General features: G+C 39.4%; 2 protein-coding genes across 52 annotated transcripts in view; one reads left to right on the top strand and one right to left on the bottom strand.

Moving 5' to 3' along the window:
* cast (calpastatin) overlaps window positions 1–20976 on the top strand; it is a 37522-nt gene extending 16546 nt beyond the window's left edge. For 7 of the 50 annotated variants that reach the window (XM_055010501.1, XM_055010506.1, XM_023289234.3 and 4 more), the window contains 35 exons: window positions 5518–5586; window positions 7400–7528; window positions 7827–7907; window positions 8743–8871; window positions 9487–9633; window positions 10015–10059; window positions 10143–10244; window positions 10362–10442; window positions 11072–11110; window positions 11988–12074; window positions 12292–12360; window positions 12456–12566; window positions 13016–13111; window positions 13267–13371; window positions 13524–13640; window positions 13776–13850; window positions 13956–14039; window positions 14498–14593; window positions 14749–14853; window positions 15006–15122; window positions 15252–15362; window positions 15698–15811; window positions 16022–16054; window positions 16218–16322; window positions 16572–16688; window positions 16925–17038; window positions 17125–17232; window positions 17322–17420; window positions 17512–17604; window positions 18159–18203; window positions 18316–18459; window positions 18724–18810; window positions 19085–19114; window positions 19388–19494; window positions 19592–20976. In XM_055010501.1, the coding sequence (XP_054866476.1) occupies window positions 5518–5586; window positions 7400–7528; window positions 7827–7907; window positions 8743–8871; window positions 9487–9633; window positions 10015–10059; window positions 10143–10244; window positions 10362–10442; window positions 11072–11110; window positions 11988–12074; window positions 12292–12360; window positions 12456–12566; window positions 13016–13111; window positions 13267–13371; window positions 13524–13640; window positions 13776–13850; window positions 13956–14039; window positions 14498–14593; window positions 14749–14853; window positions 15006–15122; window positions 15252–15362; window positions 15698–15811; window positions 16022–16054; window positions 16218–16322; window positions 16572–16688; window positions 16925–17038; window positions 17125–17232; window positions 17322–17420; window positions 17512–17604; window positions 18159–18203; window positions 18316–18459; window positions 18724–18810; window positions 19085–19114; window positions 19388–19486 (3183 nt within the window). In that variant the 3' untranslated portion in view covers window positions 19487–19494; window positions 19592–20976. The remainder of the gene's footprint in view (window positions 1–5517; window positions 5587–7399; window positions 7529–7826; window positions 7908–8742; window positions 8872–9486; window positions 9634–10014; window positions 10060–10142; window positions 10245–10361; window positions 10443–11071; window positions 11111–11987; window positions 12075–12291; window positions 12361–12455; window positions 12567–13015; window positions 13112–13266; window positions 13372–13523; window positions 13641–13775; window positions 13851–13955; window positions 14040–14497; window positions 14594–14748; window positions 14854–15005; window positions 15123–15251; window positions 15363–15697; window positions 15812–16021; window positions 16055–16217; window positions 16323–16571; window positions 16689–16924; window positions 17039–17124; window positions 17233–17321; window positions 17421–17511; window positions 17605–18158; window positions 18204–18315; window positions 18460–18723; window positions 18811–19084; window positions 19115–19387; window positions 19495–19591) is intronic. The other 43 variants (XM_055010525.1, XM_055010532.1, XM_055010528.1 and 40 more) reach the window with 20 other exon arrangements.
* Window positions 20893–23547, bottom strand: cd8a (CD8a molecule). Of its 2 annotated transcripts, none has more exons than XM_023289276.3 (6): window positions 23331–23547; window positions 22896–23213; window positions 22708–22809; window positions 22495–22608; window positions 22286–22325; window positions 20893–21723 (listed from the first exon to the last, which is right to left on the bottom strand). In XM_023289276.3, the coding sequence occupies exons 1-6, from the start codon at window positions 23377–23379 to the stop codon at window positions 21675–21677; spliced, it is 672 nt and encodes a 223-aa protein (XP_023145044.1). In that variant the 5' UTR covers window positions 23380–23547; the 3' UTR covers window positions 20893–21674. The 2 variants fall into 2 exon arrangements, with proteins under 2 accessions (XP_023145044.1, XP_023145045.1); XM_023289277.3 differs by having other exon boundaries at window positions 22495–22605.

The following is a 23547-nucleotide window of genomic DNA, read 5'->3' as shown; positions in this document are numbered from 1 at the left end:
CCAGATAACGGTTTATCTATAAAAACACAAAACATTCAGTCACAGGTATCTGGAACTGAACAATCTAGTATTTTACTTCATGATCAGAACAACTTGTCAAGTTCTAGAAATTATTTTAAATTTACAGTTTTACAAATTTACAATTTACAGTTAATGTTGTTGTGATTTTTATCATTTGCAAAGTCGTCCAGCGGGCCGAAATGGACCGTCTGGTGAGCCGGTTTTGGCCCACAGGCCGTATGTTTGACATTGCTGGTAAAATATAATTGGAGGAGATGAGCCGAGTATGTGACGTGATAGAGTACGCTGGTGTTCCGACTGCACATTAACGATGCGTTCTCGCGTTCTCAGGAGTTTGTACTTCGGAGTCTTAACGGCCAGTGCATATACCATAGATATATATAGAAGATTATTATTATTATTATTATTATTAATAATAATAATAATAATAATAATAATAATAATAATAATAATAATAATAATAATAATAATAATTTTTAAAAAAATATCTATGGCATATACAGTCTATGGGCCAGCACAATTTCGGTATTGTTGTACGCCGCGAAAAACAGGCCGACGTTAAAACAATAGTTCAGCTAATTAGTTCCGTGTTGAAGGACCTTTTCCTCCCAGTCGCCCGCGCCACCCCCGACATGCCTCTGTGCCTCCCCAGGGCGGCGCGCCCCACTATTTGAGAAACACTGCATTACACTGTAAGGAGTTCCTGTTGACTCTGTTCACCCCGTGTGACTGCTGCTTGCGCTTTGTGAGAGACATACCTTATAAAGCTAGAAGCTACTTCGAGCTAGCTTGTGCTAAATTAGCTTTTGTTACTCAGTTTGGTTTCTTTGGTTTTTGAGAAAAGCTAAAACATGTCTGAAGTATTTTCTGTCAATTTCAAGCTCAGTTCTTATTTGTTAGTGCACTTGCTAAGATTATTTTGATAAAAACATCCCATTTATTTTGCTAGAACTTATGAGCTAATGCTAAAGTTAGCATGACAGTTTGGTAAAGCGCTGTTTAGCTCAGCCTCATTGTAGGCAGGGCTGGTTATCAAACTCATCCTTTTTTAGCTGGTTCTTATAGTTGGTAAGGTTTGTTTTGTTGTTTATTTGTTATATCATCTATTTTTTCCTCATTTAGATCAATTTATTGCTAATTTTAGTATTTTTTTAGGCCAAGTACTAACACAGCTGTTTGTGTGTGGACATCATTGTAGATATTCAAAGGTGATGGCTTTGGCTCCTTTTGGTAAAAGACAAGAATTTGAGTTGAAATATTTTCTATAAATACAGGTATTGAAAACAGAATACTTTTGATGTCCGTGCTCTGTTATTGTGACACTAGCATTGCAAAATGTCAGCTAATGCTCAGCTATTGTTTGTGACAGCAGCAGTTTTTGAATGCTAATGAAATTGTTGTTGTTATTGTTAATTTGTGAAGTTTGTATTTCACCATGAAGCACATTACCCAATTACCGTGTTATGTTTTAGCTTTACGAGAAAAACTATTTCCAAAGATATACTAAAGACCAGAGGCTATCCTTTAAGTAGCGCCATACTTTAGCACTTACTGAGTGAATGGATAGAGTACCTTTATCAACCATATTGTATTTTAAGGGGATTTAGTTGAAAGCGGCAGTCAGACTGGCATCATGTACTAAAACAGCGTACTGTTTGCAGTGTGTGTCTGTTGGAGGATAGTCTGTTGTCTGTAAGAAGCTGCAGGAGACTTGAGGAATGCAGGAATGCAGCTGTTTGGAGTCACAGCAGACAGAAAACTTGTGAGGAGTTTGGGTGGGTCTCAGGTGAGCACAGAGAGTTTAGCCAGGTGTCATAACAGACCTCTGCTTTAGCTTTTGAAGTACAGCTGTAACTCGGAGACAACTTAAAGTAGTAAGTACATCACATAAACAGTTTCATGTTTTTGCTTTGAGTTTTTGAGCTGAACTTGGTGTTTCTGGTTCTTTTTGAATAACTAATAGACTCCGTGCCATCGTGAGTCATTCCATTTGTAGCCTGTTAGTTTTAACCCTTTCTTAAATTTTAAGGACATGCAGATGTTTCAGTGTGGCGTTTACATTTTATGTGAAAAGATATTTATTTCAGTTGAGAAAAGAGGCATTTTTGCTTCATCTCGTGCACATTCTTTATAGTTTTTACTATCATCTCATATAGACAGCGTGAGTCATAGCAAATATAATGACGTATTTAGCTATGTAGTCCTCTCCTTGTCTGTACATTGTTTTCCCAAATGGACTGAAATAGGCAGCTTGTTTGTTTGCCTACTGGAAACGTATCTAGGTGGTTCGTTGTATGTGCTAACTAGCCTTTCTGTGTTAATTGACATCTGTCTGCGTTGGCGGACTTGTGCAACGCTTCTGATGTCAGACTTAACCTCAAGGGGCAGTCAGTTTGTTTGTGCATGGTTTTTAAGCATGTTTTTAAAGTAGAATGTCTACTGAGGTAAATGCAAATTCAGTTGCATAGCAAATTTATGTAGTAAAACATGCATTTTGTTCTGACCTATAGTAGAAAATGTGCAGCAGGGTGTAGTCATAGAGAGCTTTGGCTTTCTCAAAGTTTCGAGCAAGTAATAATGATGTCACTTTTTGGTCAGTGAGACGTGATTTTTTTTTTTTTTTTTTTTGATGACACATCTGACATTTGGTTGAAGACCAAAAGAGGAAGCCAATACCACAGTTACCTCAGTATCTTCAGTCAAATATAATTTAAAGCCGCTTTTCAGTGTTTCTTCAAATTATGTCAATGTTAAACCAAAGGGTGGCTACAAAACCTCACACTACTTGATTACTGTCTAGAAAGTTTTGTCTGTACAGCTCAATATGTTGAGCCAGCGCTACCTTCATATTTTTCAATAAAAATATCTCGTAGATTTTTGTGTCACATGCAAAATGCACCTGATCACATCATGCAATAAGAGCATGCATGCAGCACAGCTCTTCTGTTTGTTTTTGGTTATAAAGTTGTTGTTTTTTTGTGGTAACTTGGCAACATTCAGTATTTACAGCAGCAGCATGACTTCACCTGTGGCAGGGGCATGCCCTGAATGCTGGTGACCTCACTTCTTCCCCTGCTCCTCTTCCTCCTTATTCTCTATCTGGACAATATCATATTGACTCTTCCACCAGTCAGTCAATTCAAATTAAGAACGTTTTGAAACAAAAATAAGTCAAGACAGAAAAGGTAATATTGGAGGGGTACATCTATGTTGAACAAATTTGTTTGATTTGAGACTTTCTTTATGAGTCCTTACACTCCCCCTACCATTATCTCATCACTTGTAGAGAGTCTGAAAGTAAAATAAATTGTGCATTTTTAGTTAGAGTGAGAATTTCCCACAAATTATTGAGGGTTTGAAGAAAACTTTGAGCCTTAAAGCTGCTCTATACGAAGCTAGAGCAAACACTGTACACGATTCACAAGTTCTACCCGAGGTTGTGACCTTATTTGTGTTAAATGCAACACCAGCATGTGAAGCAATCGTTGACTTTGCTGAGGTGCGATCATTTCTAAATCAGAGGTCACAGATTGCAGATAGTTCAAAGTGGTGCATCTCACGATGAGTTCTGTCTCTATTGCTCTTCCTTTCTGTTGTTCATACGTGGTTTTCTTTGACTCGCTGCAGTCATTAACACACAGACAGCCTGGTTTTAAACCATGAAGCTAAGCTGGCTTGACAGTCTAACTCACTATGAGGCTTACAGGTGCTTTGAAGTGAGATACTGCTGGTGGATGTAAACTGGTTTCTGCGGGGACTTTCAGCATCTTTCAAGAACACTTTGCAATTCCTAACAGGTGTAAAAACTGTCACTGTGTCTGCACATTAGATAATTAGAGCATGAGTCTGTTTTTATGGAGACAAACCTAAGAACTCCTTTTATTACTTTGAACAAAAACAGTAATGTTCACTAACAGGCTGGATTAGGTCTGACTGAAATGACACAATACCATACAATACACTGGGTTGGATGTGACACTAACAGCATGGGTGGAGGCTGTCTTCCCTTTATTCACACCAGTAGAAGAGCTGGGCAGGGCTCTGTAGCATTTCGTGCTCCACCTGGAGATCGCTGCATACCTCGAAAATAAGGAACTGCAAGCATGGTTGCTCACAAAAATGAGTTTGCTTTGAACACTGTTAGTATACTTCTGTAAAACTAACTAAAAATACAAACATGCATACCGCCATGCATTCTTGAGCCTGTTGTTGGAGTCAGTGAATATTTACATTTTCTGTAGGTTAAGATTGTGAAGATTGTTTTGCACAGTTTCCCAGCCAAGATGTTTTCCAGCTTCATTGTGAAACTCTCACTTAATGACTGAACAAAGGTGAAAGCTGTAGTATGAATCTGCAGCAAGCGATGCTGCTGTATGGGTTGCTGAGCTGATATTACTGCTCTGTTTTCTATCTGCTTGAGTTCGCACAAACAGGCAGAGTTGGATGACCTTTTGACTTGTGGGAAGGATGTTTTCTTCCTCAGAATGTAGTCATGCTGTATGGATTACATGCACCCCTGGCTGAGATCTGTTCTCAGTGCGAGTCTGTCCACTTAATCGCATTCCAGTCCCGGTGTGTCCTGCCTGCAGTTACACCTTGCATTAATATAGGCTTTCTTTTATACATGTTAATACCAGGGATCAATTGAGTCACACTGTAAGACATTCCTTTCAAGTGTATGTAAACTTTAGCTCAGAACTGTTTATTTTAGATGTAGGCTAATCATTAAGCATTATTGCAGGTACACCAAAACACACCACCAATTGACATACACTTAGCTAAAATGGGGAGTAAATCAGTTTGCTTCATTATTATACAGGATATAAAAGCAATAATTTGTCATCATATTATCTTGAAAAGCCACTTTTCTGCTATCTAATGTAACAGAACTTGTAGAGGTTATCTTAGGATAGCTTATCAAGAGGAAAGCTGAGATAAAGCTTGAGATAAACCCACAGACTCACAACAGTGAAATTGGCACAGTTTGACTGATCATTGCCCTGTGAAGAAGTGCAGTACAGCACAGCATGAAAAATGTCTCCCGGAGCCACAGGAATATCTCAGCGCTGATTTTCACCCTGTGTGACCTCATTTGTTAATCGTGCATTTAATGTTGCTGCTGTCAGTTACTGAGGTGACCACAGACGACAATAATACTGAGTCTTCCTGCTCTCTGCTTCAGTCTGGCTCGAATCAACCAGCTCTGATTGCAGTGTGATCAATGTGTTTGTGAGCATATTGCAGCAGTACATGTTACCTCTCTGTTTTAGTCTGTGTTTTTAAAAATTCAAATCTGAAGCTGTGGTTGTAAACATCTCAGCATATGCTCCTCTCCGACAAGGAATGAGCTTTATGGAATGTTTTCTTTTCCGCAAATGTTGCTCTTGTGAAACTGAGCTGTTGCCGTGTGGGGATCTTTAAGTAATTATGATGGTATTTTGTGTTCACTGCACATGTGTGACTTTTCTCCTTCTGTCTGTTTCTTTCTCTCTGTAGTCGCAGCCTAGCCAGGCAACACCCAAACCGGCAGGTCAGGTCTCTGCTGTGAAACCTGCACAATTTGAGGTATAAAACATTTATAACTTTTAACCTCCTCTGTTCCTCCGTTTCTCTCTCTCTCTCTCTCTCTCTAATGTTGTTAGTTGTGTGTTAGCTTCCTACGTCTGGCTGACCCCTGACCTCCCTAATTATCTGAGCTGTGTTTAGTATTGTTACTTTCTTTCCTGTTCCTGAACCGTGCTGAGTTTAAAAGCTGTATCTTTAAGTCAGGCAAAGAAACAGGCTTAGCTGTATCTTCGGTAGCTCACAGAAAAGAAAACTTTCCTTTTCCTTCCATTCAAACACATGGGGGGTAACACCCAGTTTAACCCATTAAAGCTGCTCTGAAACAATGGATCAAAGATCGCCTTGCTATTTTTGGCTGACTGGACCAGTTTCCAAATTATCTGGTTGTTCTTAATGTAAAGCTGCAACAATTGTTAGATTTCTTGATTAGTTGTCAACTATTAAATTGATCAACTATTTTGGTAATTGATTGCAAACAATTCTCTGATTCCAGCTTCTAAAATGTAATAATTTTGTGGGTCCTTTACTCCTCTGTGCCAATAAACTGCATATGTTGTGCACAAAACAAGACATTTGAGGATGTTATCTTGGGCTTTTGGACATTCTGATTGACATTTTTCACCATTTTCTGACATTTTATAGACCAAAGAACCCATCTTGTCAACAGAAGAATAACTGATAAATTGACTGATAATGAAAATAATCTTTAGTTGCAGCTCTATTTGAATGTCAGTTGGTCGACATGTTAAAAAAAAAAAGTGTGATTACATTACCAGTTACCAGAATGTATTTTTGCTAAAAAACAAACTGCAGACTTAACTTTATTAAACTACCAGTGAAAGTACTCACAGTCTCCTTTGTGCAGCAGCAACTGCTTTAGGCTTCATGACACAGGGAGTCCATTGTTTTCATCAGTATTTTGTTTTACTTACTTACAGACAGTGTTTGAACAGAGCAAAACAACAGTGGCAGCCTGAAGTATTTTCACCTGTCCTTCAACAACTGGCCTTCGACATTGTCTATTTTGGTGCCTGGCTTGTAGAGATGGGCTTTGGTAGGATATTTGGAAGCGACTGTGCAGAAAATAGGTGCTGAAGTATTTAAAGTAGCAACAGCATGAGGCAATTACATGTTTTTTAATGCAGTTATTTATAGACTGAGTTTATATTACCCAGTCAGTAACCTTCAGCTGTAAGTGCCTCTTGTTAGCAGCCGACCTTTCTGCCCCTCTTCATCCCTCGTGGTTGGCTTTGCCATAGTGCCATGGCTGATTAAATTTCAGTGGCAGTGCGTGTGGGTAATGCAGTGGGCAGTTTAACATACTGGGCAATAGAAAAACATGTAGCTAGTTTGTATTGTTAACTGTCCAAGATATTTTCTCCAGTTGGCCAAATTCTACTTGCATACCTGCCTGGTAATATTACTATCTTTCCCACTTTTTCTTTCACTTTAAAGGGGCATTCCAGCAATATTATAATATACTGTCACAAAGTAGGGGGACTTACAAGTAAGAGAACAAAAAAACAGGTCAAAGTGGAAGCAAAAGAAGCTGAGATATTTTTAGTCGTTTAGTATAGGTGAAGTCGAAAATACTATATCCTACATTTCCCACAATGCAAGTGATTCCTTAATGTTTGTACAAACCGAGTGGAGCCTACTAATAACAAGTGAACCGTTGCGGATAAAATCGATGGGTTGACTCTTTTATAATTCATCTGAGTAAATACATGAGCCGCTGCCACAAACATCTGAGTAATCCAAAGAGCTCTGATAAAGGTAGATGATCAACTTCTCCACACCTGGTGCGTTGCAGAAGGCATCATCAGGATCTGCCATGGCTACAAAGCCTGGGGTGGTTACCACAGCAACAGGCGGAGCCACAGGAAGTGGGGTCACAACAGGAGGAAGTGCTGCAGTTGGAACAGCCAAAGCCAACCCAGAGGTTAGATGGACCCTGGAAAAAAGTGGAGGGGGCTTTTGGCTGTTTGGTGTGAAGTAACACGAACCACTGCTTCCTTCTTTTGGTCTCACCCTAGTTTTTCACCTTGCAAAGCATTTTTACCCCTCTGTGCGTGCGATATCCACAGATCTTGGTCTTTCACATGCATCAGAAGCTGAGCACTCGCTGTGTCACCTTAATGAGCTCTCACACCACCATGTTTGGAATGAACAAACTCTGGAGCTGGCTTCATGAATAACTTTCTTGTGACTTTCTTTAAACACATGCTTCTTGGTTGTAGACTAACACTACGCTGGCCGGTGCTACTGTTATTGACATGACATCAGCAGGGGTAGGTGGCGGTCCCAGAGAGATGTCAAAGGTAATGATGTCTTCATGGCCAAAGCGCCATGCGGTGCTTTTTCTTGCTTATATTCAAGTATTATTTTAGATACAAATTCTGTGTATTTAAATTGATCAGGGTAGAAACCTTCTCTTTATAGCTAATCCTTCATAGTGATACTGTGATGTTATTTTTCTGGAAGGGTTGAGTTTCTGTCTTAGTGAACTGAGGCTGCCGTTAAAATGCTTCCTTTGTTTCCTTTGGGAAATCTCCCACTTTGTACGCCTTATTTTTTTGACTAGTTTGCTGTTAAATGAAACAACCAAGTTCATATAATCCACATGATTTTCATAGCAACAAAGTTTGCCTATTGTATTGGCCCTTTCTCTCTGTCTTGTGGGCTTGACAATATCTGATAAATTAAATTTTACTCAGCAGTTGACTCAGATTCTAGAAGTTAGGCCTTCCTGAATGAGACTTTTCAAGTATTCTTTGCCTGTAGCTGCATTGTCAGTAGATATTATAAGTTTCTAAGGACATTTTTAGGGTCTTATGCGCTGTGTGAAAGACTGAAAAATCTAATTAGAAAGGTCAATAGTACTGATAATTCTACATATTTTATTTTAAATGGGTCAAAGCATGAAAAAGCACCAGCTTTAAACATACACTGATCAATGGCCAGATGAGCATTTTTTTTTTTGGATTACCATGGCCATTATGACCAGTGATTACTGTACAATTTCTTCTGCTTTGGTATCACTAACACTTTCAATATACAATACACAACTCTTGTCATTGCATCTTCTGGCTTTAAAGCTGCTGTGAGTCGTTCATCCCTGTGTTTTTGATTAATCGTTTGGATACGTGTTCATAGACCGCACCTGTCTCCCAAGTCAAAACCACAGCAACAGTTCCTTCTGCTGCCGGAACAGCTGTCGCTGCCAGCACAGTTGCGGCCACCACTGTGACCAAAGCTAAAGAGTCACCCAAAGACGTTGCCAAGGTAGATGTGAACACCATCAACAGGCTACTCTGTCTATTGCCTCCACGACTCTCTTGAGGTGTATCTTTCAAGGATTCCTTGCCTTGTTTTCTTTTTTTTCGGCTTCTTTGTGTTGCAGACTCTTGTCAGGTTTTCTTACTGTCCTTTCTTAAGAACACTCAGAAACTACTTTGGACATAACACCTCATTGCTTTGGCCATTTTTTCTACTTTGGAGACAACCTTTTGGGAAGTATAAAGGAAAAACATACTTTACTCTGCAGCTCTTTGCGCACCATGCCTCTGCTAGTCGTATTTGCTCATAGTGACACCTTTCCATTTGTAAAACCACATACATCATAAACTTGAGTCAGCAGGGAGGAACAAATAAAGAGGAGAGGCCCACAGTTTGTTCTTTGGTCCTCTTAAGATCATTGCATTGCACAACAGCTGCTCACTTTTCCAAATGAATGACTGTCATCAAGTTGGTGGAGGCTTTCTTCTGCTGAAGTCGGTTTCTTGTTTTCCTGTCTTTTATTTGTTTCTTGGGGTATATTACAGAATTAGTCTGTGTGGACCTGTACTTTTACTTGACATGTACTTGGTCTATAATAGATTTAAATTTGTTGTATTTTAGAGTGCCACTGCTGCTACAACAGTCAAAGCTGATGTGCCTAAAGTTGATCCTGCTAAAACAGCAAACCCAGCTGCAGCAGCCACAGCTGTGGCTGGAAATGTGTCTGTGCAAGGGAAGAAAGAAGAAGTTAAACCATCAAAAACGAAGGTAGAGGATCCTAAAATCAAGTATGGTGGTGGCTGTCCTTTGTATTGTCTATAGAAAACTGATGGATTGGTGAATATTCTCATGGTGGTCTCTATTCAGTGAATGAATTATTGGAAAGCTTGTGAGCTCAAGAGATACCTTTGGAACCTGCAGGGATTTTTCATTGTTGTCAACCTTTTGTGAATTTTGTTGGTGTTAAAAAATGTTATTTCCTTTTTGTTGGTCACATTTGTCAAATAGCAATACAGTAGTTTAACAACCACCCAGTAGAAATTGTACTGCTTTTGTCATGGATCAAATTCAATAATGCTTCTCATTTAATAGCACAATCACTGTTCCATATATTATAGTGTGTTGATTGTCTCTCGAATTTTGTTTCAGGTGCAGGTGGAGGTTCCTGCCACAACAGTCGAAGGTGCCAAAGAGGTAAAGATTTCCTAAAACAGTATAGCTTTGCTTTGAAAAGCATGTTGCATGCTCCAGTGTGCTGAGTTGTGTTGCATGTGCAGGCGCCTGCGGTGGATCCATTTGACGCCCTGGCCAGCAGTTTACCAACAACAGATCCTGTTGTGCGGCCACAGCCTGTGTACACAGGGCCAGAGGTCAAAGAGGTACAGCAAAGCAACAGTGTGCATGCACGTGTTGTGTGAATAGAAGCTGAGCAGTATTTGGAGATCACAATAAGCTGCATGGATCTGGTGTGTCTAATTGTGGTGCATGTGTCACAGCATGGCATCACCTCTGAAAAGGGTCAAAAGTGTGGCGAAAGAGAGGACACACTGCCTCCAGACTACAGATTCAAAGATGTGGTCAGTTTGCTCCACTGTTATTTTTTCTCTGAACTTCTGTTGACTCACTTTAGGTGTTTTTATATGCATGTCATTGACAGAAAGACAGACTGTCAGCTGGTTTCATAGGGACTATTTCTTTTAGTTGAAAATAGCAAAATTTTGTTTACCTATATTGTATTAAGGTGTACATGAACAGGACTGCACACTGAAATATGTCTGTAGCACTGAATCAAAACAGCCTGTTTAGACTGATAATCTAGTTGATTTATTCTACAATTACAGTTTCATCTAGCAGACGCTTTTATCCAGAGCGACTTACATCTGAAAGTAGATACAACATGAGGCAGGGCAACACTAAGCACCTCGCCTAAGGGTCCTCACTGGACAACTGCAACTTTAAGGAGACAGTTCAAGATGCAAATGGAAAACATGTTGAAAAGTTGTTTAGAGTTTGGGGATGCTTACAGAAACTCACACAGCCTGGAAATATAAAATTAAAACAATTTCCACAGCCAGATACAACTACAGGAAAGTTAGAGAAATATGTTTTTCAGATTGGAAGTGAAACTTGCCAGTATTTGTTAACTTCCTTAATGATCACCATTTCGCTTTTCCTTCTTGGTCTAATATCAGTCTATATTTTCTAGGGTCCACCTCCTGTGGATGTTAAACCCAAGGATGTTCCTGTAAGTAAAGCATTCTCAGCTGGTCTTTAGCGGAGCCACAACCTCCTACACTCAGCTCCTTTTGGTCCAGATAAAGTTCAGACACAGAGTTGCTCTTTATAAAATTTTTCCAACATTTGCAAGCGACTGAGCAAACACTAACATTATGCAACTGTGCATGAAGCACTGTTTCCACTGTGTGATCTGCTGGTTCCTCTAGAGTGGGGAATGTTGCATTGCACCGGTAGGTGGTGTCTCAGCAAACAGGACCCACCTTCTCTGTTTGAGCTCCTCTGCTCTTGTCAGAACGAACCCGAACGCTCATAATTATGTGTGCATGACAACAAAGACACACACAATGCATGCAGTGATGGATGTGGTACACACTTGGATATCCACCCCTATGTAGTTTAGTCATTATTCACCCTCAACACACCCACATTTGCATTTTAGTCCACTCTCACAAGTGCCCTCATGTCATGGACGAGGCTTCTTTGGTTCTATGTCTCACAATCTTTTACATTCAGATATTTTCTTCCTGTGCAAGTTTAGCAGTTTATTTTTGTGTTTATCATATTCTCAATATATCAACAGTAATTTCTGTGTCAAATGTGTCTTTAAAGAGGGTTTATTTTTGAGTTTTTGGTCTTTGTGGAATGTGAAGGGTGTGTCTGTACTTTTCCTTCTCTGTTGGTACATGCAGTCTGGTTTGCATTATTTTGCTCTTTTGTTTGCCTTCGATTAGGTCAGTCATGCCCTCTAGTGGAGTATCATGTGGGTGTCTGAGGATAATCTGGAATAAATCTTCCATGATTAGATTGTTAGTTTAAATAATCTGAAAAGACCCGGGTTCTGTGTTGTTTTTTGATGGTGATGTACATTCTGGTTATCGTTTCAGAAACCACTGAGCACAGATGAAGCCCTGGACTCACTTTCATCAGGTTTCATGACATCGACTGTCTCAACTGGAGCCAAGAAGGAAGAGGTCAGATTTTTGAAGCACGTAGCACTCAGCTGCTAGTCCAACCTCCACCATTATGTGGATGTACATTCTAAACACATTTAAACCTTCCATTTTGTCTGTCATAGACAATATTATTCCTGAAAGTCTACTGGAATTCTTTACTGAAATTGAAGGCACATTTTTTTCCTAAAAGTCTAACAAATTTCAACATTTCATATTCTTTATATGAAATATATAGAAAAAGGGCCATGCTGATATTGTCAGTGCATCTGCTGGAACTGCTAACTTTGCACCTCCGCCTGTGAAGGTAAAGTACAACACTGAAATTTCTGTGGATTCATTGCAGCAGCATCTGACTAAAGAAGCAAACATTTGTATTCTCTAATGTCATGTCTGTTGCAGAAAGCTGAAACTCCTGCAGCAGTTTCTTCTGTGGTTGCCCCTCCTGCTGATAAGAAAGCCAAGATGGATGATTTCTCTCTGGAGGGTGCACTTTCATCTGCTCCTGCCACGGTATAGTCCAGCAATGTCGCACATAATCCTCTGAATTTAGTGATTACTGTCTGTGCAATGGGAACATCCAAAGCTGTAAAGCTGGATACTGAAATCTCAGATGCTTTTCGTTTGTTTTCACTGGATTTGTTTTTCAGTCCTGGTTAGGTTCTGATGTTATTTTTACCTCTTGCCAATTGTGGACAGTGTGAAGGACACTTGATGAACTCTCATTTTTTCCAGTATAAATCAGAATATTCATGAACTCGAACAGGTCATTTTGAGTTAAACCCATGCAGCTGGTATTCCTATATAAGCCAGTAATTGCTTTCATTGACAAGCAAAATAAGAGTATATCAGCATAGTATAATTTAAACATTGAGTGAGATGACAAGATTACTTTCCATAGAGCTACTTTACACCACGGTTATTACTATGAAGTTTAATGTCATCTCTGTTGTCTGGTGCAGATGCAGAAATCAGTTCCTCTTGAGGCTCAGACAGCCAAAGTAGACAAAACTGCTGTTGGAAAGGACAACACTGACGGCAAGCCCAAGACCAATCAGGTGTGGTTCAGGATAAGTACAGCTCTTTTTTCTGCAATTCTTCCTTTCTCCACGTGTTGTTGCACTTTTATTTGTGAGAGGGACATTTTATTTTGTTAGATTAACCATTAAAGTATGACAGATCAAGAAAGTACAATGTCCTGTTCTCTCCTCAGGGTGGCTCCATGTCTTTGGATGCTCTCGGTAGTCTTGGTGATCTGCTGCCAGCAGATGCACCAAAACCCAAAGAACCTGAAGTCAGACCTGAGGACATTGTCTCGGTAAGAGCAAAGCTCAGAATGCACTGTTATTAAGCTTAGGGTTCCAGAAAGTCACATGTTGTGAGCATATCCATTGAATTTGAATTTAAGATCTTCACAAATTAGTTTCCTCATCAGACGATGTCTCATTTGTCCTCTTTTCCTTTTTACAGGAGGACAAACACAAGAAGGAGGAGGGTGTGCTTGTAGGAGAGAGGGACGACACACTTCCTCCAGACTACAGGTTTAATGAGGAAGAGCTGAAAAAGCTGCCTGCTCCAAAACCTGAGGTGAGACTGGAGCAATTTATCTTTGGACCTTTAATAACTACTGTTGGTTAAATACAAGAATAACTTTAGGATATGGGTGTAATATACTTTCTCTCTTTGTTTCTCCACACCTGTCCTTCCCTCCTCCTCCTGCAGCCCACCATGGCTACTGGTGAGGCTCTGGACATTTTGTCTGGAGACTTCATGACCTCCTCAGCAGCTCCTGCACAGGTACGCCGAGGATCTATCACTAATGACAGCAGGCAAAAACAGTACAAACACTGTTACAGTTTCTATTATCCCGATAAATTTAAAAATGTTTCCCGATTGTTGTAGAAGTCTCCTGCTCCTCCTGCTGATAAGAAAGCCAAGATGGATGATTTCTCTCTGGAGGGTGCACTTTCATCGACCCCCGCCACGGTACAGTTCAGCAACATTGCACATAGTTCTACAGATTTGTGATTATTGTCTGTACAGTGTGAACTTGTAAAGCTGTAAAGATGAATACAGAAATTTCAGATGCTTTGCATTAGTCTTCCCCTGATTTTTTTGTCAGTGCGGGTTAAATGCTGATAGTATTTTTACCTCATGTTAAAGCCTGACCCCTTGTGAACAGTGTGAAGGAAACATGATGAACTCTCCGCTTTTCCAGTATGATTCAGAATATTGATTAACATATACAAGTCCGTTTGAGTCGAACCCATGCAGCTGGCATTCCAGTATGACAAATTATTACTTTAAATGACAAGTAAAATGACAATATATAGGCAATATGTAACTTAAATATTGAGTGAGATGACAAGATTACTTTCCATAGAGCTACTTTACACCATGGTTATTACTATGAAGTTTAATGTCATCTCTGTTGTCTGGTGCAGATGCAGAAATCAGTTCCTCTTGAGGCTCAGACAGCCAAAGTAGACAAAACTGCTGCTGGAAAGGACAACGCTGACAGCAAGCCCAAGACCAATCAGGTGTGGTTCAGGATAAGTACAGCTCTTTTTTCTGCATTTCTTCCTTTCTCCACGTGTTGTTGCACTTTTATTTGTGAGATGGACATTATATTTTGTTAGATTAACCATTAAAGTATGACAGATCAAGAAAGTACAATGTCCTGTTCTCTCCTCAGGGTGGCTCCATGTCTTTGGATGCTCTCGGTAGTCTTGGTGATCTGCTGCCAGCAGATGCACCAAAACCCAAAGAACCTGAAGTCAGACCTGAGGACATTGTCTCGGTAAGAGCAAAGCTCAGAATGCACTGTTATTAAGCTTAGGGTTCCAGAAAGTCACATGTTGTGAGCATATCCGTTGAATTTGAATTTAAGATCTTCACAAATTAGTTTCCTCATCAGACGATGTCTCATTTGTCCTCTTTTCCTTTTTACAGGAGGACAAACACAAGAAGGAGGAGGGTGTGCTTGTAGGAGAGAGGGACGACACACTTCCTCCAGACTACAGGTTTAATGAGGAAGAGCTGAAAAAGCTGCCTGCTCCAAAACCTGAGGTGAGACTGGAGTCATTTAAGTTTAAGGGTTATACTATAGGATGTTGAGCATATGGTGTACTGGGATGTACAAGCTTGAAATGAAAACATCAATAACTTTAATATATTCATTAATCATTTTGCCTGCAGCCCACCATCGGTACAGGAGAGGCTCTGGACTTTCTGTCTGAAGGCTTCACAACCCCCTCAACAGCTCCAGTTGTCGCGGTTCCTGTTCCTCCAACAATTCCTCCTTGTGAGGTATCTTGTATATCTGTAATAGGTTTCTGCACATATTAACACATTAGTCAGATAAAAATAACGCGTTGTGGTTTTAAAAGAGAGTTGTCCCTTTGGACAAAGCTCAGCTACGTGTTTCCGCTGTTTGTTCTAAGCAGAATGTCAGCTAGCTTCTTATTCATGTACATACAATAGCATGGTGTCTGTGTTCTCACCTAAATATCTGCAAGAAACCAAATCGATCTATTCCACCAACGGTTGCAAATCAGACTTTGTTTAAATCAAGATGTCATTATGTTTGTGATATGGTATGAAGCACTGTGCTATCACTGAAAACTCTGGCCTCTATTTTCCAGATCGAAATAGAGGACCTGTCAGCTCTGGATGTACCTTCTAGCGATATTGTGTCTTCATCCACAGCTTCTGCAGTTCACGCTCCCATTCCTCCTCCTTCCACGACGACACCAAAGGTAAAGCTGTGTGTGTTTGTATAGATGTAAACTATTTTATCCTTATATAAGATGTGTTACCTTTCTGAGTTAATGGAAGAAATGTCAATTCATTCTTTAAATGAAGTCAATAAAGTCTTTATTTATAGCTCTGTACCTGTTCTTGCATCATCTACAGTCATGTATTTTTTTTTAGTCTGCATGTCCTGAAGTATGTCTCTGTTTCTGCAGAAAACTGATGACACAAAACCCAAGACTGACAAGGTAGCTGTGAGAATACAAATAACTTTCTTTTCAAAATACTTTATCTTTACTGTAAATGTTTTGGTTTATAATTAACATCTTAGAATTTTATATTTTCCTTGCATGTTCTTTCAACTTTCTTTTGAAATTAGCCTAAAACCACCTCTTTTGTTCGCTCCTTCAGGTTGACTCCATGTCTCTGGATGCTCTCAGTGCTCTTGGTGACACGTTGGCAGCAGCTGAACCAAAACCTGAATCTCCGAAACTTAGACCTGAAGACATCGTCTCGGTATGTGGTGCGCAAATATACATGAACATACACATGCGTATTTTGTTGCATAATTATGTGATATGTGTTAGGGAATCAAAACCACAGAGAAATGCAGACACATTTATGGGTTTTTTGTTCATTTTCATTCCTTTTTTGTGTGTGTGTGGGTTTTGATGAGCTAGTTAAATTCAGAAAAATGTGTGTGCATTGGTAGTAAATAATGTTTCTAATGAGTAATGCCCAGATTTTTCTTTTTCCTTTTTACAGGAGGACAAACACAAGAAGGAGGAGGGTGTGCTTGTAGGAGAGAGGGACGACACACTTCCTCCAGACTACAGGTTTAATGAGGAAGAGCTGAAAAAGCTGCCTGCTCCAAAACCCGAGGTGAGACTGTCTTATAAGCAGCACATTTTATATTATTAGAACACAAACTCTGCGATCAAGGTGCAGCGTTTTCTAAATGAAACTCGGCATTGATTTTTCTTTTTTGTGCAGTTTTGAAGAACATTAGCTTCCTTATTTGCACTGACAAACGCGGAACACAAGATCTCTCCCCTATTTCATCTTAATAAGGAAAATGCATCTGTGGTAATCTGAGTTCTCTTCGCCTCCTACTGCAGCCTTCAATGGGTACTGGTGAGGCTCTGGATATTTTGTCTGGAGACTTCATGACCTCCTCAGCAGCTCCTGCTGTCCAGGCTTCTGTTGTCACCCCCTCCGCCCCTCCTGCGCAGGTACACATCTGTGGAAGAGATAATAATAATTTGATGTTGACAGTCACAGATTGTATACAGTACATTTAATTCTGCCTCTTTCTCAGCCCTCTGCAGACTTCGCTCTGGATGCCTTGGCAGGAGACTTTGTCGCATCCACAGCCGCTCCGGTAGCGAAGTCTGCGCCTTGCGTTTCCACAGAACCTGACCTGCAGGTAAAACTCAACTCCAGCCTTTTTCCAACTACTTAGACTTTCTATAATCCTGCTGTTACATCAGACTCTTTGTGTATTTGTGCACTCAGCTGCCAGCAGACAATGCCCTGGATGCTCTGTCAGACACCTTGAAGGATATCAAACCTGCCCCTCAACCCACCCCAGTTCCTACCAAGGACATTGTCGAGGTAGCCAGCATGCTTAGAATGTATGATGTAAAAAATAGCTGCAATTTTAGTGTCTGACTGTGACTTTAACTGTCTTACATGGTTGTTGCAGGAGAAAAAAATCGTTGAAGAGAGGCTGATTAAGATGGGAGAGAGAGACGACACGCTGCCACCAGAGTATCGACCCACTGAGGAAGACCTCAAGGTAAACTGACAACTACTGAAAACAGGTGGTAGAAGTAAAGAACATTTACTCAAGTACTAGTTTACACTTCTGATCTATTGCATATTGTAGGCTATAAACATGCAGTCAGATGTTTTCAATCACTCTACCTGGGTTGTCTAGTAACAACAAAACACAGGGGAGATGACAATCAAATGCAATTTTTGCACCGCCTCACTAAAAAACAGTGAAGTATTTAAACAACATATATCAAAGCAATGTTTGTTGGTTGTCTGTGGAAGTGCAGGAGGTTTGAAAAGTGTGCACAAGATATTGATATATGATACTAATTATATGATCACTGTATGACTTTTAAAGTTATGGCCTCTGCTGTCAGTGAAATGTTTGTAGTTAAAGCAGTTTAAATTAATTACTTTTAGCCTGATTCACCGTAAAGTGCAGGACAAGAATATACTATAGCATAATAAATATAATAGATACTCTAAATGAATGTTAACTGGGACATGTTTACTTATTGTGTGTTGTACATTTTTGCTTTACAGTGTGTCTAATGTATATATATTTTAATTTTAAAGAAAATGGCAGAAGAAAAAGAAAAAGCGGCAGCAGCCCCTGAAAAGGTACGTTCCTCACATAATGCAGTAGTGATGAAATGTTTAAAAAAATAAAACATGTCTGTAGATACAACATGATGGTAATTCCGTTTTTTTGTTGTTGTTTTTTTTTTTGCAGAAGGAGAAGGGCATGGATGACAAAACAGCCTTGGACCTCCTGTCCAGTGATTTCTCAGATACTCCCAAACCTGCTGCACCAGCCACATCGTGTGAAGCCACAACAAAGCTGCAGCCTCCTGTACTGGACTCAGAGCCCCTGAAGGTAGCAAAGAAAACAAAATACAAACCTACACTTTCACCTCCTTCTTAGAAAACATCATTATTTTGATATGTCATGAAAAAAACACAAATAGAACTAAAAATGGCTGAAATCTATCACGGTGAGACGAGTCTGGTGCATGAAATTGTGAGAAGAAAACTGCACTTCATAGAGATCCCAAACTAATGCTGTCTTTGGATTTTCTTGAGTTCATTATGAGCTGATCAGGTCTGATAACTTTACCTTTGATTTATTATTGTTTTCTAGCCCATGGCTGGCCCTGTTCTGGACTCCTTGAGTGGCACCCTTCTCCCAGACAACCCAGAGTTCAAATCCAAAACAGACAAACCGAAGGTAAAAACAATGTCTGCTTGAGATGTAAGACTGATCCATCAGATTATATTACTTCTAATAAGTTCAAACAAGAGAAGACAAAATCTACATCTTTTCTTGAAGTTAAAATCTAAAATCTGCTACTGGCATAAGAATGATTACTGCACACTTTTGGTCATCATTGTCACATGGCGCCCCCTAGAGGTTGCCCATTAGCAGCTCCTGTATCAGTGCTCACTGCCTCATGGAGCGTTACTCGCCATTGAGCCTAACCAAGGTGTCAACTTTGTTACAGGGCAAGAGCAAGTCAAAGTCAAAGTCTAAAGTAAGCCAATCGTCCGCTGCATGAAGACCTAAATTAAGCTGGATATAAATTATATTTGATATAATGAATTGATGCACTTAAAATTAAACCAGAGCCGAAAAACAAAAACAATCGGTGGATGTTATTTGCTCGTGGTGAATGCATGCTGCAGCATGAGATGCACTCTTCTGATCTGACGTTAATTTCTCCAATCTGGACAATTACTGCATGCAAAGTCGTTGCTTCTTCTTTTCCTTTTGTATGAAACTTATTTGTTACAACCTTGTGCTTCAGAAACACCACGCAGAGGATCCATCTGCCGCTGACCAGCTATCAGCTCAGCTAAGCTCAGATGTTGTGCCAACATCTACAAAGAAGGGAGGCAAGAGTTAGGTCACCTGGTAAGATTTGTTCCCATCTTTGCACACAGTTTTACTTGCTGAAATGTGTATAAGTTTTTTTTCCCCACTGACTGCTGAATATTTCATGATTTTACAGGTTGCTGGTGTCAGTTGTGCTCCGGGCCACAGGGACGCATCAGTGAGGGAGCTGCTCTCTGGATAATGATTCTATTTTTCTAAATCGTCAAGAATGTATACTGGATGAAAGACAAACCTAGACACACACATACTCATACACACACATCTGCGTGCACCACCTTTTTTTTGTTGGGTTTCACATTCAAAGCTGAGAAACTTTTAGTTTCTGTCTCTGGAGAAAATGAAAAGAAAGACTTTCTTGAAACCAGGTGGGTGTAAATCGATGAACAGACTAAGAAAGAAAAGAAGGGAAACTGTTTGAGACGCAAAAAAAAAACCTCCCCCATCTTTTTTTGGCGCTGAGAGTCGTGTGTGTACATCTCAGCTGACAATTTCTATTTTCCATAGATACAGTAATATTGTAACACACTGGTTGTCTGGGCCTGGTGGTGCTGCGATGTTTGTTGGAGCAGTGGTGACTGTCAGTTTGTGTGGTAGCAGGACTGAGGAGGTGTATAGTATCGGGATGTTTGTGCAATCTTGATGTACACAGAAAAGACACGTTTTCTATCATGACGTGTTCAGATGCCATTAAGACACTAGTGTACAGCTTAGTTTGCTCATATTTTGGACAATACATAGTTTACGTTATTAAATATGTGGAGGATTTCTTGGAGGTGTTCTGCTTAATTCTGAGAACTTTATTGCAAATGCCATTTTTTCTTTCTGTAGAATGATATCTGTCTAAAGAAGGGTCTTTTGTATGTATTTGGCCTCATGGAAGCATAAAATACTGGCGTTCAGAAGTGCACCTAGTGAACCGAGGTGGTTTCAAGCTTTGTAAACTGCCATTATTTGTATACTGTAAAAAAACAACATATTTTTGCTCTATAGAAGACAACACTGTATAACTTGCAAAGGGCTTTCAAGTCACTTTAAATCCCCAAAGTTTTTGTGTGGGTGTGACAATATATAAGTGGATGTGGGAATACTAAGTACCTTAAAAATCTAAAATTGAGAACCTCGCAGTCTGGTTCTGTGACGTGCCTAAAAAGAAAATCGAAAGCTAACATGAAGTGCCTTAATAGGTGGAAAAATATCGTACACTGTCTTGTTTAAAGGTGCGAGGGAACCGTGTATGTATTAAACTGAGTGGGAACAGAATCTCCTCTGAAAGTATTCTTCTCTACTCCTGACTTGTGGTTTTTCGCTCTGCATACAGCTGTAGCCGCCCACTTCCTTTTGACTCAACAAGGGGGGGCTTAAAACAAAACGTCTTTTGCTCAAATATTATACTTTTTGTGCCAAGACCCTGAGTGACTGATGGGGATGCAAATGAATTGGTTTGATGTGTGGAAAAAATTCTGAACTAATAAAGACAAATACAGTTCATTGCAGCCAGAAGGAATGCTTGTCTGAGTGGTATAATTTTATTTTTTTCCCCAAAATTCAGACAACGGGACAATTCTTAAATGTGCATTCATTAAAATAAAAAAAGATTAAAAAAAACATTTATTATTCATTCTTATTTAGAGAGACTGGAATTAAAGAGATTTTCAGTTAAAACATTCAACATCTCACGATTTGGTTATGTAATCAGAAAAAAACATTTTATTAACTGCGGCTGTTTAATTTTTTTTGGTAGGAAATAAGCAGCAACTACGCTAAAAAGAGCTTTAAAATGGTTTTTAAAAAAACCTTTTAAAAGCACAGATTGTAAATGAAAATAAAATCTTAGGAAATCAGTCATTATACACAATTACTGCATTGATTGCAAGAGGAAAATACAACATAAATCATCAAAGTGCAGAATATTCTCAGGATCATCTTCCGCATTCAAGGGGATTAAATATTCAATAAATGTTACCAAACCACAACGCAGTTTGAAATGGATGTTACCAATAAAAAGCTTTCTGAGTGTTTGATGTGTTGAATATTTGAACCACTTTAAACACTTTTTCTATTTTTTATCGCACACAGTAAAAATGTTTGAAGTTGGTCACAAATTATTTGTCAAACTGAGTGAAGAATTATTTCTGCAACATTAACACAGCAACAGAAAAATAACTGCAATTTGAATGACTGAAACTGCATCATTTAGATTAGATGTGTCTGGTGTTCATCATTTGCTTCTCAGGAGCCACACGCAGCCTACATGAAATAAAATAAAAAGATTATTACAAACATATTTCACAAAGGAATTAAAAAGAAAACTGCACTGCAGCTGCGATTAAGGATACTGGAAGAATTTGTGTTCTTTAGCAACCTGGGAGAAATTATGTTAAACGCTTAAAAGGAAAATAACGCATGTAGATGGATCTTTTTTTTTCTTATGAATACATGAAAATGCATAGAATAAATCAATACAGAATTCACTATTTCTATTGTATTCCGACACAATGTAAAATGCTTTAAAACACCATTAAGGCTTTCATTGTTCGCAATGAAAGAAACTAATTTCCGGGAAAGAAATATGCAATTTGGAAGTATTTACAAGAAAAAAAAGGACAGCAATTTGTGTTATACTTTTCATGAAAATTGTTATTTAAATTAAGCTTGAAAACAAAAAGGAATCATCAAATTATGCATAAAAACAAAGAAAAATCCTAAATGTACACATTTTTGTTTGAGTTCGTCCACGCTGTTGAAGGGAGTTGGATTCAAAACGGTTTTAAATTTTAAGACCATATTAGATTTCAATAAATAAACTTACTTTCTTTTGTAATGGTGGGGGCATCTCCGTGTTCTTATTCCTGCAGAAAAAAAAAAGTATCATTTAAAGTGTTGAAATGATTGCACGCATATTACAGGAAAATCATTAGAACAAAATTTGTGGGGGGAGAAATAAAATATAAATATATTTTTTGAATTAGTGACAGTAAATGAATGTCAAACTTTCATGATTATTTCAGATGGACTTACGATTGCAGTACACGGTGGTGATGATGAGGAGCAGAAGAAGAAGGCCACAGCCGCCAGCCAGTGGAGCCAGTATGAGGATAGAACAAGACAGAGGGGGAGGCGTAGCTGCTCCTGCTGAACATGCACTTAATTACCACCTGGTTCTGTTCACAGCTTCTTAAACATGAAGATGATACAGAGTCAAAACCCAAAACTGTGATGCGGAACATTTACCTGTTTTCTTGTTCTTGTTACAATTGCAGGCCGTGGTCGTTGCGACTTGGTTGTTTGGCGGTTTGGTCGGCAGCACTTCTGGCGTGTCTTTCTTTATTTCTTCTAAAAGAGAAAAGAGTTCATAGGAAGTGTTACCAAAAATACTCCATCATGTGAGGATTAGATCAAAATTAGAAAACAAAACTCACCTCCAATCAGTCGGGTTACTTTTCCAAATTTCAGCTCGTTTCCCTGTAGAGTTGCACAGCTGTAAATGCCACTGTCTCTACTTTTTTTGAAGGCCTTCAGTGTCTGTTTAGATTTGCTCTTGTCAGAGAATATCTCAGAGTAATTACTATGTTTCGACTTTGCAAAGCCACTGGCACTGAAAGATGCAATGAATTCCATGCCGAAATTGTCCAGCGCTCGAAACCAGATGATCATGGACGACGTAGGAGGAAGAGGTTCGCACTCGATATCAATCGATTCGCCTTCCTTTACTTCTTTGTTTGTTCCTGAAGTCATTTCTAAAAGATGTGATAAAATGAGAGCAGCAATCACTCACTTCTCTGTATTCAGGTACAAAAGTAAAAAACTAAATCACAAATCAAGCAGCAGCTACTTATTATTTAGCTTGAACTTACTCTGATTAAACATCAGAATCACCAGAATCTGAATCCATTTTTGGTCCATTTTAGCCTTGTAGACGACAACAGTTGCCAAACACGTCTTTGTGGTGTTTATTGGAACCTGCCAGGAGACAATTCAGTGCGATATGAAACCACGCCCCAGCTGTAACCTTCTTCTCTGCCGTGTCGAATGGGATCATTGCAGCAGAGTGCTGCAGAGGCCTCCTGCAGC

This window comes from Amphiprion ocellaris, chromosome 5 (genome assembly GCF_022539595.1).
Source record: "Amphiprion ocellaris isolate individual 3 ecotype Okinawa chromosome 5, ASM2253959v1, whole genome shotgun sequence".
Lineage (NCBI taxonomy): Eukaryota > Metazoa > Chordata > Actinopteri > Pomacentridae > Amphiprion > Amphiprion ocellaris.
This window is presented reverse-complemented; position numbering and strand designations above follow the sequence as displayed.